This window comes from Mus musculus, chromosome 6 (genome assembly GCF_000001635.26).
Source record: "Mus musculus strain C57BL/6J chromosome 6, GRCm38.p6 C57BL/6J".
Classification (NCBI taxonomy): domain Eukaryota; kingdom Metazoa; phylum Chordata; class Mammalia; order Rodentia; family Muridae; genus Mus; species Mus musculus.
The window spans coordinates 124,897,756-124,912,735 of NC_000072.6; the positions used below are offsets into that span (position 1 = coordinate 124,897,756).

The following is a 14,980-nucleotide window of genomic DNA, read 5'->3' on the forward strand; positions in this document are numbered from 1 at the left end:
TGTAGACCAGGCTGGCCTCCAACTCAGAAATCCACCTGCCTCTACCTCCCGAGTGCTGGGATTAAAGGCGTGAGCCACCACGCCCGGTTTAGATGTTTGTTTAGTTCAGACAAGGTTTCATGCAGCCTGGGCTGGATTTGAACTATCTCTCTCTCTCTCTCTCTCTCTCTCTCTCTCTCTCTCTCTCTCTCTCTCTCTCTCTCCACAGACCAGGTTGTCCTTCCACTCCCCACCATCATGCCTTCTATCTCCAGAGTGCAGGGACTAGAGGTTTGCAGCGCCATGGCCTGCTCAATCCTAGAACTTCTATCAGAATGATAGGACATGAGCCCAGAGTTGCCAGCTCTGCAAAGATGTTGGGAGAGAATAAAAAACCAGGATTATGTAATACCTCCTTATTTTAATGACGGCAATGAAATGTTTTTTTTGTTTTTTTTTTTTTTTTTTTTTTGGTTTTGGGGGTTTTGTCTTCTGGTTTTTGGGTGTTTTGTTTTGGTAATACCACTGGGTAGATCAAACAAAGCAATCTGGCTCTAGCTTCAGATCCACCAGTTTGCAAACTATGGGCCAGAAGAACCTAGTCAGCCTTCTGACTGTGTGTGTGTGTGTGTGTGTGTGTGTGTGGCTGTGTGTGTGTGTCTCTGTGTGTGTGTGGCTGTGTGTGTGTGTGTGTGTGTGTGTGTGTGGCTGTGTGTGTGTGGTTGTGATTGCCTGTGCAGATTGGCACCTGAAAATCAAGGGCATCACGAGCCTAGCTCCTCCTTCGGGGATCTCCAGAGAGGAAAAAAAAAGAGGAAGAGAGGGAGGGTTTGTGGTGAGCAGATGGTATAGCTTTGGGTGTTATGTGATTGATGTCTTTATTTAATCCTCATAAGAGGAGGGGGGCTCAGACGCCATTCCCCAGGAACAGAGATAAGGAAACTGGGGCAGAACAAAATTCTTTTAGAAATTAGAGCTGAAGGGCCTAGGAAAATGGCTCTGTCCATCAAGAGCTTGCAAGCAAGCATAAGGCTGTGAGTTTGGGCCCCTCGCCCAGGTAATTAAAGTTAGTGTACTAGCGCACACTTTTAACCCCAGCACTAGGCGGACAGAGATAGGAGGAACCCTCAGATTCTGGCCAGCAAGCCTAATCTAAGACACAAGCCTAGGACTCAGTAAGATACCCTGACTCCGAAAACACTGTGAGACTCAACGTGTCAGCACAAGCCTTTAGTCCCAGATCCTGGAAATCCATGGCAGGTGGATCTCTGTGACTCTGAGACCACACTGGTCTGAATAGCAAACTTCAAGGCAGCAAAGGCACAAACAAACAAACAAACAAACAAAAGTTCCCTATGAAGAAATGATATTTTTGGAGTAGGTAGTTAACTTGATTTAGATTTATTATTTTTATTGTTTTATGTGTGAGGTTTTTTTTTTTCCTGCATGTATGTCTGTGTAATGTGTGCATGCCTGGTACCCTCAGAGGTCAGAAGAGGACCTCGGATCCCTGGGACTGGAGCCACAGATGGTTCTGAGTGCTGGGATTCAAACTCAGGTCTGCTGGGAAAGCAGCCAGCACTCTTAACCACTGAGCCAACGCTATAATCCCATTTGCCCATTTAAATATTACATAGCATACATGTGTCAATACATTACACAGGAGATAGTCCCACAAATAATTGGATTTGGTTTTTTCTGATTAATTGAGACAGGGTTTCTTTGTGTAGCCCTGGCCATCCTGGAACTTGCTCTGTAAGACCAAGCTGGCCTCGAACTCACAGAGATCCACTGACTCTACCTCCCAAGTGCTGGGATTAAGGGCCTGTGACATCACACCTAGTTTAATAAGTGCATTTAATGTTTTGATATATCAGCTAAGAACTAGAAACTGGCTGTTGTGCCCTCACACCTGTAACCCCAGTCCTTGGGAGGCTCAGACTACAGGAAAGAGAGTTGTAGGCCAGCCTGTACTACATAGTTAGACACTGCCTCAAAATAAATGAATAAATAAATACGGCTGAGGATAGCTCAATGGGAAAGCATTTTCCTTGCTCGGGATCTCTGTGTGAGACCCTGGCTCCAATCCTGAGAGTATCATAGAAGTAAAACCTTCTTGTTTGCTTTATTGAGATAGTCTAAGTAGCTCTGCCTGGCCTGGAAGCAGAGCTCTTCCTGCCTCAGCCTCCGAGTTGGAAGGCTACAGGCAAGAGCCACCGAGGTCAGCTCGCTATCCTCATTTTACAAAGGAAACTGAAGTCAGGCTGTCTGCCCCGGTCCCTGAAGGTGAGCTTAGAGCCTGATTTTTGCAGATTCCTAGTTCTTGTTTGGAGCTATGTTTGCTGTCCATATTCTGTGCTTCTAGCTAGAAGAGGGGAAGGTGACCAAATGGGAGAAAGGAAGCAGGGGCCCGGACACTGTGAGAGGCTGCCAAAAGAGCACTAGAGGAGGCCAGTGTATTAGAGATGAGGACGATGGAAGTGGAGCACCAGGTGCAGCCCTGTGGTGACCTCGTTACAGAAACCATCTGCTATAGCACTGAAACTCCCGCAAAATAGCTGTGGGGTGGGCTTGGGTCGGTAGCTGGGCTGGGTTACAAAGGCTTCTCCTTGGTGTGGGGTGAAACGCCCAGACCCTGGCGGCACCTTGGAAGCTGCAACTAGAAGGACCAATCTACCTCCACCCTGGCTGTCTTTTTTCCAGAGCCCCTCAGCTACTTTCTGTGACTTACAAAGGCTGCCTCCAGCCATGAGAAGACAGAGGTAGCATGTCTCAGGGTTCAGCCTAGGCTCAGCCAGCTGACACCTGTTACCCTTTGGAGAAACTGCCAGCCACAGAGAGAGCAAAGCTGACAGGATCCGCCTCCACCCCAACCCCACTCCCTTGAAAGAAGAGGCTTCATCTTAGGGTGGGGCTCAGAAGGGAAATCTAGGCCCTTTGTTCTTTTTTTTTTTTTTTTTTCTTTGCAGAGGGCTAACAGCTGGGGCTCAAATTTGAACCCCAACACCTTGGCTTGGTTGGGGATGTAGAACAGAAAATTCTCTGGGTAGGTTCTGAGCCATGAAGCCCTGTAAACAAGTTCATATGTGGAAGGAGCAGTAGCCAAGGGTCTGGAGGTCCACCGGGTAGCCTTCTACCTGCAGGATTGGCCTTGATTAGCCTCCAGAACTTCTGCAAAGTTGACAGTGGAGGAGCCTGCCAATTCCGTGAGAAGGGCACAGATGTCGGATAATCAGAGATGCCCCCTCCTCTTTCTTGGGCTGTCTGTCATTCAAGTACTGCTAGCTTGTGACAGCCAGGCTCTAAGAGGTCCCAGCAATCCCCTTCCTTGGTTGACATCCTTATCTTGCATTTCCTATACCGTGTCACAAGTGGCCTGTGTGATCTACAGACAGGGGCAGAAATGATGACCTATCACTTTCAAGATCAGGTGATGACGCCTGAGTGCTTTTGTCTCATCCATCCTGTCCACAGAGAGGCCAGTTGCCATGGCACTAAAGAGGAAGAACTGAGGCCTCTGGCCCTCGACCAAGTGAGCGAGCCTGTTCAGAGACAGATTCCTCAACCCGGGCCTCGCTTCCCCTTGACCACAGCTTTGGCCACACATTAGAGCAGCCTCGTGACAAACCCTGTACCAGCATGATCTGCTAGCCTGATTTCTGCCTGGGAGGGGATTACCCAGTTCTGGGGTGATTTTTTTTTTTTTAAGTGCAGTGATAGATAGCTATAATATACATTCTTTGCTTCTGGGATGACTCCCCCTGCCCAACCCCTAAAGCTCCCCGATCAACTTGCCTCCTCTCAGGCTCCCTTCACCTTCAGGCTCCCAGTCCAGAGCACTGGTTTACAGATAAACTAACTGGTCAACAGGCTGAGGAGCCCATTGGTAGAACATTTGCTACAAACCCGAGATCCTAGGTTCAAACTCCAAAGCCATTAAAAAAAACAAAAAAACAAAAACAAAAACAAAAAACAAAACACCCAAACAAACAGCCACTTGGGAACACAACTAGCGAATTAACCCAACTCGCAGAGATCTAACAAGGACACACACTGCAAGGAAGGGCTAGAAGTTATCCTGCTGGCAAGAGGGTGGGGCTCTGTATGAACTATGCACTGTTCAACACAAGCTGCCAACCCCTCTGTCTTGTGTTCTGTGCCACTGGCCTCACACATCTTCTATGAGAGACAGAAGACCAAGGTGGTCTTCTACTCTGCCTCTGTTCCCTTCATGAAAGAGTGTGGGGAAGTCCCTGCAGGAGCCTTGGTGAGCCTGTGACTTCTCTCACAAACCCAAAGGGCATGGGTTATTATCTAGTGCAAAGGAAAAAATGCCACCCACAAAACTTTCCAGGAAATCCTTGCCTTGTGAAAACATGGTGGCCTCCCCTGAGGCCATGGAAAGAAGGCCTGAGGCAGGGCCTCAGCAGAGGTCTCTGCAGAACACACTGTGCCTCAGTCAAAGGGGTAGGACCTGAGACCTTGCACTGTGATGAAGGTGGAGCCTGGACCCTTGCTGTTTGTCAGGGAGCTGTAGCTCTGCACAGGGGAGCAAATTAGTGACCCCAAGAGGAAGGGAGCCTGAAGGAGTCTCACGGTGGCATACACACAGCTGTGACAAACACCCTACACTGGTACCTGAGCATAAACAGGAGGTTGAAGATCTCCATCTCTATGGAGACAGAGGGGACAGAGACTTGGGGACAGAGAATGAAAAGTGACACCATTATTTTGTGCTGGGAGTCCCCAAAGCCTGAATACCCAGCCATTTAAGGCAATCTGATGTTCTGAGGTTTGGGGTTCAGGGCTGGGACTCTTGGGTTGTCACAGGTGGAAACCCAGTGGCCCTGGAAGAGGGATCAGAGACAGGCGCACTGTAAAGCAATATCCTAAAGGGTCTTTGGAAGTCACCTAACTTTTATACGGGTGCCGGGGAGCTGAACTCAGGTCCTCCGGCTTGCGAAGCATGTGCTGAGCCATCTCCTCATCATTATGATGATGGTGATGGTGATGATGGTGATGGTGATGGTGATGATGGTGATGGTGATGGTGATGATGGTGTGTGTGCATGGTGTTATATGTGAGTGGGTCCCATGGCATGCATGTTCAGAGAACAACGTTGTTGAACTGGTGGTTGCTTTCTTTCGCCTTTACCTGTATCCCAGGTGTCGGTGAATCAGGTCACCAAGCTTACGTGGCATGCCTCTTTACCCTCTGCTCCATCCCACTGGCCTAGTAATTAAAATAATGTTTGTTTTTGAGATAGGGTCTCTCTGTGTAGCCTTGGCTGTCGTAGAACTCACTAGGTTGATCAGGCTGGCCTCAAACTCACAGAGATCTTCCTGCCTCTACCTCCCGAGTGTTGGGAGCCCCTATGGCATGCCCCACCGTATAATTTATTTCCAAGTCAGGATCTGATGTCGCCTAAGCTGGCCTCAAACTTACTAAGTTGGTGACTTTTCCATGTGCTGGAATTACAAGCAGGCACCTCCATATTCAGTTTTTACTTTTAAAAGATGGGGGTCTCACTATGTTACCCATGTTTGTCCAGTACTCCTGGACCCAGGGGCATCCTCCTGCCTCCCGCTCCTGGCCATTGTCCCACTTAATAGATTAGAAAACAAATGTTTAAAGAGATTTGTAACATCCTCATCAACGGTAATAGAAAGAGAATCCAGGACTTAGGACTCTCACAGGCAATACACAGAAGTCCTGGTGGCTTGTTTTCCTCCCTGCCTATGGTCTTTGTTTACAGCCCTCTCCTTTGTCTTACTGGGATTATAACCTTGCCAGTACCAGGGCTGTATTTCCTGAAGCTTGTATTATTTAGTCCCTCTCCTGCGGGGTACATCAGACACGTGACAGATGCTGGGAGCACATTCGAGGCTGCACACCCAGAATGCATATGTAAATGAAGCACCTGCATCCTTGCTCCACCTAGCCTACTGCAGTGTTAGGCATCCTGGCTGTGGCAGTTGGTCCAGTGACCTCCTCTGGGGGCGTGGCGAGCGGTGACCACTAGGTGGCAGTGTGTTGTCATGCCTGGGGCCAGAAAAGTCACCCACGGATGACAAACATGGGGGATGGGGCAGAGGTAACAACGTCAGCTGGTTATCCAGAAAGATTAGGAGGCTCCCATCTTCTGGATTTCACATGGGTGGTGTGAGCCCGCGAGCGTGTGGTGTGTGTGTGTGTGTGTGTGCGCGCGCGCGTGCACGCGCGCGATCGCCTGCCAGTGCTTTCCTTCTCTGTAGCCAGGGGTCTGAGCACAAGTACTGAAGTGCAGCTGAGCTAGGTGTGGGCCAAAGGGACCGAATATAAAGGAGACCAGGAGAGTCAGCACAATGTGGGTACAAGATGGGGAAAGGATTACGGAGGTCAGAAGTGAGGGCTCTTTGGAGCTTTCAGGGGGCGGGGGGAAGGAGGCGGAGAGGAACGGATTACTTAACAGAAAGGGGACAACAGTGGAAGAAACAAAGAGGCAAGCAACAGAAAAGGGAATGAGGAGAAAGATTGGCTGGAGAAAGTAGGTTGGGAGGCTGAAGTGAGAGAAGGGAGCCCCTAGTGGCTGGGAGAAACAGGAACCTTTCCAGACCCAGACAAGAAAGACAGACTCCAGCTTGCTGATGCTGCTGACAGGGAGTTTATTCGGGCGGGCGGGCGGGCGGGCGGAGCTGCTGAGACCTGCTGGCTGCCTCGGCTCCAGGTCAGAGCTGCCTGGGCTCTGGCTCCAGCTGTGGCTCCGGCTCGGGCTCCGGCTCCTGTCCCATCTCCGTCTCCAGTTCTCGCTCCAGCTCCTCTATCTTCCTCTGAGCCGGAAATGGCTGAATCCCATGTTCTAAGGCAGAAAATCTTCTCAGTAGCAACTGTGGGGGGGAAAGACAGAAAGGACAATGGAGAACAAAGAAGATAATCACGGAGCTCCACTTCTGTCTTTCCAGGCTTCTCCATTTGGCCCAGGGCCGCCTTTCAGCACCTTTAAGCTTCCCAGCTACAAGGTGTTCCCAGTAGAGGGACTCTGGGAGCAAATTCCGAACCCAGTATGGTTCTCTTTCTTGCGGAAGGGGAAGCGGTCCCACACAGCACTCTGAGGTCTGTCTCACCTGTTTTCTCCACCAGTGAAAGCCAAAGGCCCCGGCCACCAAAAGGAACAGGGAGAGGGCACCAAGGATGAGAACGAGAACGAGATGGCCTCCTTTAAGGTCACCTGAGATTCTCCTAGCACTGTGGGCGCCTGTGAAGAAAGCACTGGGTTAGATCCGGGGTTGGAGATGGGAAAGGATACCTTGCTACACCCTCATCCATTACAGATACAATGAGGCCAGAGAGTTTAAGGGCCTTGTCCAGGATCATTCAGCTAACTAATGACAGAAATAGGTCAGGCCTAGAGAGCTGGAAGTCAGGTCCCCGATGGAAGGGGAGGGGGGGAGGAGGTGGGGTTAGGAGATAGGCGCGGGGTGGGGGTGGGGGTGGGGGGTGGGGTGGGGAGGCTTGGAAGGCTTCTGAGTTGGGATGCCAAACCTGAGCTAGACTCTGCGGCGTACACTGTCGCTCCAAGAAGCCTCTGGCCCTCGTACAGCTGACACTGCCATCGCTCAGCAAGGAGCCTGGCCTCCTGAATCTCCAGCACAGGGCCCGGGCAACTCCTGGACAGATTGTTCAGGGGACGCCACACAAATCTTTCCTTTCCAGATGCCGGGGTTACCTCACACAACAGCTTCCCCCGGGAGCCAGGTAACCCGAAGGATTTGGGAGTCACTGAAAAATCAGAGGGGAGAGATCTCATGGGAGCCTCGACCCCTTAGCTGTCATCAGTGTTACAATCCTCTCATTACCTAACCCTCACTGGGATCAGGCTGGGAAAACCTCAGGGGCAGAGGTCATAGGACACTGACCTTGAACTTCCTATGTAGCCAAGCATAACCTTGAACTCCTGATCCTCCTGCCTCCATCTCAGAAGTACTGTGTTTACAGGGCTGTCCCATCTGGCCATTAGTCATCTTAATACTGTACTCGAAATGTTCCCAACCCTTCAAGACATTATTCAAACTGACTGGTGCTGAAGGCCACAGAGGCAGTACTTATGCTGAGATGTACCTCAGTTGGCAGAACACTTTCTTAGAATGCTTGAGTTCGTGGGTTCAGTTCCCAGCATCCCATAAACTGGTGTGGTGGACACAAGAAAATCAGAAGCTAAAGATTCACTATGCACTGAGTTCAAGGTCAGCCTGAGCTACAGGAGACCTTGTTTTAAAACATAAAATAAGGTTGGAAAGACGGCTCAGTGGTTAAGAGTACTTGGTGTTCTTCCAGAGGACCCAGGTTCAATTCCCAGCACCCACATGGTAGCTCACTCTTGTCTGTAACTCCAGATCCAGGAGACCAACACCCTCGTCTGTTTCTGTGGGTACAGGACACAAATGTACAAGCAGGCAAAATTCACATATAATAAGATACTTTTTGTTTGTTTGTTTTTCAAGATAGGGGTTCTGTCTGTAGGCCTGGCTGTCCTGGAACTCACACTGTAGACCAGGTTGGCCTCAAATCAAAGATCTATCTGCCCCTGTTTCCCCAGTGTTGGGATTAAAAGTGTGTGCTACTACCTGGCTTATTAAATACATTTTTAAATAAAATGAAGAGGTGGCTCAGAGTTTACTAAGATATTAGGGTTTACTGCTCTTCCAAAGGACCCACATTCAGTTCATAGCACTCACACCTGGCAGCTCCAGGGAACCCAACACTCCATTCTCACATCTCCTTGGACACCCATGTGTGCACACTCACACAGAAACACATAACTCACAAGAATTATTCTCTTCTAAACTGCTCAGACTCTCAGGGCTTAGTCAGATGAATCAGCACCCGGTACTCCCAATGACATCCCAGGCCCCCATCACTTCTCTCACACCAGTGCACCCCCCAGTGACCCCAGCTTCATGGTGCCTCTGGATGAAGGTTACGGCGGCTTCTTGAATGTTTACAGAACAAGTAAGCAACTGATTGATCCCCAGGCAGAATATGTTCCAAGTTGACTAGAGAAAGGATGGTAGGAGCAGGGCGGGGGGGGGGGGGGACTTTAGTAACACAGATATCCAACTTTCAAGTTTAGACCATGACTCTAGCATTTGGCAGTGGTGTGACCTTGAATACTCCTTCTCTGTAAAGCACAGATGTCAGTCTCTCTCCCCCTGAGCACAGCTGATTTTTTTTTCTTTCTCTCTCTTTTCCCCCCCCCCCCACTTGGGTGGAGGGTGGGGGGAGGACAGGGAGGGATTCTCTGTGTAGCCCTGGCTGTCCTGAACTCACTCTGTAAACCAGGCTGGTCTCGAACTCAGAAATCCGCCTGCCTCTGCCTCGAAAGCAGAAGTGCGCTAGAGCACTAGAAAACATTAAGGGCTGCCTTTATGGGTGGGCTTTGGTGACTGTTGAATGTGGCAAAGGGGGGGTTTGGGAGGAGTGGGATTCCAATGGCGTTGCTAATAGACTAAGTCGGCAAAGGGGTGACTTAAAAAGATGGGGTTCCCTGTGAAGCTGAAGGGTTGAGTCAACATAATATCAAGATAAAGTTATAGAAAATGTGTGTGGGATTCAGGGTTACCAGTATGTGTTAGGTCATTTACTCATTCATGTATTCAGTGTCTGTTTGTTTTAAGACAGAGCTCATGTAGCCCAGGCTGGCCTTGAACTTTCCATGTACATTGGGGCTAGCCTTGAGTTCCTGGTCCTCCTACAAAGTGCTAGGATTTCATCAGTGTCCAGCCTCGCCTGGCTCCAATATAAATTGCTAAGCGGCTATCACGTGGTGCTGCTTAATAGCCGAAAATAAATAACCATAGATGTAGCTGATCTGTCACAGCTGACAGCTGCCAATCAATGAACACATACTTTCTGATTTGGGGTTGTTTTGGTTTGGTTTTGGTTTTGCCTCTATTTGTTTTATTTTGCCTTAAAATAAAACAAAAACAAAAACCTTATTCACTAAATACTGACAAGGGACGGATTTATCAGCTCCTTCGAAACCCAGGTCAACTCCCACAATTTTAACAGAGCCCTAGGCCAAAAGCAGACAAGGGTTCAAAAATATATGCCTCATTCTTTTAACCATTCAAATTTTTCTTTCAAATTTTTATCATCTCTGTTTCTACCTTCTTGGACATCCTGGCAATTCAGAGTAGGGGAGTCCCTCAGAGAAGAGTGGAACGTTTATTTTGTGACTCAAGGGGAGATTTTCAGTTTCAGTTTTGTTTTTTGTTTTGTTTTATCACAGGGGTGAAAAAAAAAAAACAGCTCATAATTTGACAGGCACAGTAGTACATGTCTCTAGTCCCAGCACTTGGGCCTTGTAAGCAGCAGAATCAGGAGTTCAAGGCCATCCTAAGCTAAAGGAGAAAAGGTGCTTTCTGTGCAAACCCTAGAACCCAGAGAAAGGTGGGTAGAGAGAACTAACTCCACAGAGTTGTCCAGTGACCTCAAATACATGCTGAGGAACATATACTGGTCATGCGCGCGCGCACACACACACGCACACACGCACAGGCACACGCACACGCACGAATGCACACACCCCTCTCTGACAGCCAACACTCCCACCCTGTTCTTTCTCCCTGAGATGGAAACTATTCCATTCCCACCTGTGGCTGACCTGTGATGACCGCCAACGTGACAGTGGCATTGAGCTGCTGTCCCTGCAGATGGATGCTACAGGTGTAGGTCCCAGCCTGTGCCAGACCCACAGCCTCAAGGTGAAGGGTAAAATTGCCACTCTTTCCAGCCACGGGGAGCTCAGGACCTCCTCCAGGAGGAGTCCACTTGGCAATGAGCAAAGAAGGGGTCCCCACTCCTGGGGGCAAATGACAGGGCAGCTCCACCCTAGAACCTTCAGCAGCGTACACTGTCAGAGGGGCTACGGGCTCCAGACCTGGAGAGAAGAAGGAAAAGCCAAGCCGTTACCAAGGGTAAGCAGTGGGCCAGAGGGTGGAGACATCAAGGAAGTAAGGCAGAAGGGGGAAGGAGGCATTTGGCTGTAACACAGAAAGAAACAGAGCAAAGCAGAGAAACTAGGGAAACTGAGGCAGCAAGAGACCAAAGGCTCAGGAGGCTGAACAGCCAAGGGATAAACAGTGAGAGATGGCAGATTAGAACACTGGCTGTCCTTCCAGAGGAGCTGGGTTCAATTCCCAGCACCCATATGGTATCTCATGACTGTCTGTAGGTCAAGTTCCAGGGAATCCAATACCCTGACACAGACATCTATGCAGGCAAAACACCAACGCACGCTAAAATGAAAATAAATAAATAAACACACAAATAAATAAATAAAAGTAAGAGAGACAGCAGCTAAAAGATGCCCAGAGAGAAAATGGTTTGGACACTGAAACAAAGTGATGTGGAGTGAGACCACACGCAGCTGAGAAAGTTTTGGGGGTCCATGCATGAGTCAGGAGAGGTGGTGAGCAGGAAGGTTGTGGTCAAGGCTGCTTAGAAGAGTTACCCAGAACCTTGAGGTTGTACGTGATGGAGACATTGAAGCCATCTCTGTAGGTGAGGACACAGCCCCAGGTCCCAGAGTCCAGGGGGCTGACTTGGGGCAGTAACAGGAAAGTTTCAGCTAAAAAATGACGCGGTGAGTTGTAGACAGGCACTCGGTTCTGGCCCTGGAACCAGTGCACAGAGACTGGGCGGTCAGGACGGCTGAAGGAGCAGTTCAAAAGGACCCAATCAGACAGCTTGAGGACTCCTGAGGGACTAGCAATCACTGTGCAAAAGTTAAAAAAAAAAAAAAAAAAATCAGTCCAATAGATGGAAATGCTTTCTCAACGCAGCCGGCCAAACCAAGCTGAAAAACTCATAGAAATGGGGCATTGCTTTCAGATTCTCCACACACCCGCTCATTCCAAGTCAGTTCTTGAAACCTGGGGATGTTTATGGGTGGATCTCCAAGAGACCCGGGACTCTTTTCCACGGCCTCCTGCCTCTACTTTACTTGGCTTTGGGCAGACCTGGCCTAAGGACGAGCTACAGATATCTTAGATGAATCACTCTAGCCCCCCAAAGAAGAGGTGCTTCCCCATCTCTACCTCTACAAGGGATGGCACTCCCGCAGTAGGTGGGGGAAAGGGAGTTGGAAGGGGGTGGGGTGATACAATTTCTCCATAGCCCCCTCATCCCCGCCTAAAGGCGAGCGTTTCAGGGGGCACTTTCCAACCTGCCTTTCCATCCTGCCATCAGGGGGCCATCCCTTCTTCTACACTTCTGGAGGTCCTCAGACAGGGTCTAAATCACAACCCCTAGCCATTGCTCTCCCTGCCCCGGGGGAAGCAGGGATCTGCTTCCCAGGCCCTCTCTCTCCCTTTGTCCGGCCCCACCTACTCGAGGCCTGGCCGACGCGCAGGCGGAGACTGCAGGAGAGGGCGCGGTTCGGGAGGCGCACGGTGGCGTGGTACTCGCCCGCATCGGTGCGCAGAGCTGGGCGCAACCACAGAGAGAAGTCCCCGCGCTGGAGGCCGCGCTCCTCCAGCTGCACGTGGGGATGCAGGGGCTGCCTCCCGCTGCGCAGGCCTCCTGGAGCCACGCTCAGCACCGTGTAGCGACCGGGTGCGGGTTGTCTAGGCGAGGGCATCCCCTGGTGAAGGTCAAGGGCCGGGATGGGAGTGGGTTGGCCACTGGTTGGGGAGAGAGAATAGGATTGAGAAATTTGATAAGGCCACGAAGAAGATGCACTCAAGCATGCTTTGAGGATAAAGTTAACCTGCCTAAGAGACCTCTTGACCGTCAGCAGCCTCCCCTCTCCCCCATAACTACCCCTGTCCCCACTTCCGTTGGTCTTCAGCACTATCTGCTACTGGAGAGGTGGGGCACTACAGGATGCCGGTGTGTGGGGAGCAATCCACAGGAAGGCTGTGTGGTTTTAGAGGACACTGAGCTACTGGCTTTAGAGGGGCTCACAAAGAGGACAAAACTGGCTTGGACAGGGTTTTATCCATTAGGACAGGATTGGGAGGTTCTGTTGTTCAACTTTGGAGTTCATACCTGTCTGGTTGATGTTGCCAGATAACCCCTCCTCTTCGTAGAAAGTTAGGATCCAGGTTGGGGGATTTGAGGCTGCAGGGAAGATGGACGGGAGCTCCCTCCTGGGCCCACACCACGGGGAGCTCTTTCCCAGGCCCTGAAGACACAACTAGTGGAACAAAAGAGAGGCCAAGGGCATTGAGCCAAGAGATTGGAGAATAGAGAAATGCCCTGGCTTTCCTAAGAAAGAAACATCATGCCTCCCTGTTGAAGGGAGGCTGAGGCAGCTTTGGGATCTGCCCTTATACAAAGTGATGGTGCACGCCTCTAATCCCAGCACTGGGGAGGCAGAGGCAAGTGGATCACTATAAATTCAAGGCCAGCCTGGTCATCAGAGCCAGTCCCAGGACAGCCAGGGCAACACAAAGAAACCCTGTCTCAAAACACACACACACACACACACACACACCCCTCCCCTCAACAAAAGCATTGGAATATCACCACAGCTAAAGAGACAGCCATAGAGGTCCCTGCTGGACTCTCCACCTTACCTGGAGCTTCCCAAAGCAGTCCCAGAAGCAAAAAGCCAAGGAGCAGGTCCTCCCTCATCTCCTCTATGGCCCGGGCCTCCCCAGCCCTCCAAGGGAGGTTAGAAAAAGGTCCTGGGAGGAGAGAGAGACAGACAGACAGACAGACACACACACACACACAGAGAGAGAGAGAGAGAGAGAGAGAGAGAGAGAGAGAGAGAGAGAGAAGTTCTACAAGGAGGAGGTGAGGCGGAGGGAAAGAATGTAGGGTGAAGAGGACGCCCCAGGAGTGGGGACTGGAGACAGCAGGATGGATAATGATCAGAGGCCCGGGCTGGGACCCAGAGCAGAGTGCAGGCAAACCCACTGCAGCTAGCTAGAACTTGAGCTGCTCCTCCAGACCCAGTCCTTCTGCTTCTCCTCCCCACTGCCCGCCCCCCCAGACCAAGGCGCGGGGTTTCGCTTCGCAGTGGAAAGTGTGAGGGGGCTGATTCCCAGCAGCCGAGCCCTCCTCTCGGTGGTGGCACTCCCCTTGTTTACTTCCTCAGACTCGGGTCTCCCTACCGCCCCCTCTTCACCTCTTCCCCCTCTGTCTCCTCTCTCTCTCTCTCTCTCTCTCTCTCTCTCTCTCTCTCTCTCTCTCTCTGCCAAGCATTTCTGCCTAGAACTACAGCTGTATCTTTAAGCTTCCTCTACTGTCCCCACAGTTTCTTCTTGACTTGCTCTTTCCCATTAACACTGAAAAAAAAAAAAAAAAAAGCCACTGTCCTACAGTCTGCCTGCCTAGCCTTTCAGCATCTCTTGGACAGGTACTCAAGAAGTGTCACCATACCACAAGTTACCAGATCTGGGTAAGGGCTCAGTGGAAAAGTATAGTAGCCACACGGTGTTAACCTTCATTCTATGCTACATATAACTGTATTATACATTTTCCGTAAAGCAACTTGTGAAACTTGATGCGCGCCCCTTTTTGTACAGATTTCGGGACTTGAGGCTCACAGGCATTAAATAACTTGCCAACATTAGGAAGCATGAAGGCAAAAGCTGTCTAGTCCTTAACCCTACTTGCATTATGGGATGGCCTTTCATCTTCTAGGAAGATGACACTGAGAAACTTGGTTTTATGTGTGTGTGTGGGGGGGGGGGGGAGTTCGAGACAGGGTTTCTCTGTGTATTCCGGCTGTCTTGAAACTCACTTTGTAGACCAGGCTGGCCTTGAACTCAGAAATGCGCCTGCCTCTGCCTCCTGAGTGCTGGGATTAAAGGCATGCACCACCTACCACATTCGGCTGGGAAACTTGTTTTAGATGTCTACTTTTATTTATGTGTCTGTATACATAAATTCCCCACCCTGTGTGAATGCTCAGAGGCCTGAAGAGGGTGTCAGATTCCTTGGAACTGGAGTTACAGGTGTTTTGGGAGCCGCCCCATCTGGATGCTCGACATCAAACCTAGGTCTTCTT

General features: G+C 50.3%; 1 protein-coding gene across 2 annotated transcripts; it reads right to left on the reverse strand.

Moving 5' to 3' along the window:
- Window positions 1–6,603: 6,603 nt before the first annotated feature.
- Window positions 6,604–14,679, reverse strand: Lag3 (lymphocyte-activation gene 3). 2 transcript variants are annotated; one of them, NM_008479.2, is made up of 8 exons: window positions 13,539–13,950; window positions 13,009–13,156; window positions 12,349–12,641; window positions 11,471–11,734; window positions 10,622–10,897; window positions 7,501–7,737; window positions 7,083–7,213; window positions 6,604–6,845 (listed from the first exon to the last, which is right to left on the reverse strand). In NM_008479.2, exons 1-8 carry the CDS (start codon window positions 13,594–13,596, stop codon window positions 6,687–6,689), a joined length of 1,566 nt encoding a protein of 521 aa, NP_032505.1. In that variant the 5' UTR covers window positions 13,597–13,950; the 3' UTR covers window positions 6,604–6,686. The 2 variants fall into 2 exon arrangements, 1 of the variants encoding a protein (NP_032505.1); XR_377427.3 differs by having other exon boundaries at window positions 6,610–6,845; window positions 10,611–10,897; window positions 13,539–14,679.
- Window positions 14,680–14,980: the final 301 nt, after the last annotated feature.

Excerpts from the sequence above, each read along its gene's own strand:
- Lag3 (NM_008479.2), bottom strand. The coding sequence starts at position 13,596 with ATGAGGGAGGACCTGCTCCTTGGCTTTTTGCTTCTGGGACTGCTTTGG. Across the intron at positions 10,898-11,470 it reads GTACAACCTCAAGGTTCTGG|GTCTGGAGCCCGTAGCCCCT; the intron begins GTAACTCTTCTA and ends TCTTCTCTCCAG. Across the intron at positions 6,846-7,082 it reads TTCACTGGTGGAGAAAACAG|TTGCTACTGAGAAGATTTTC; the intron begins GTGAGACAGACC and ends TCCCCCCCACAG.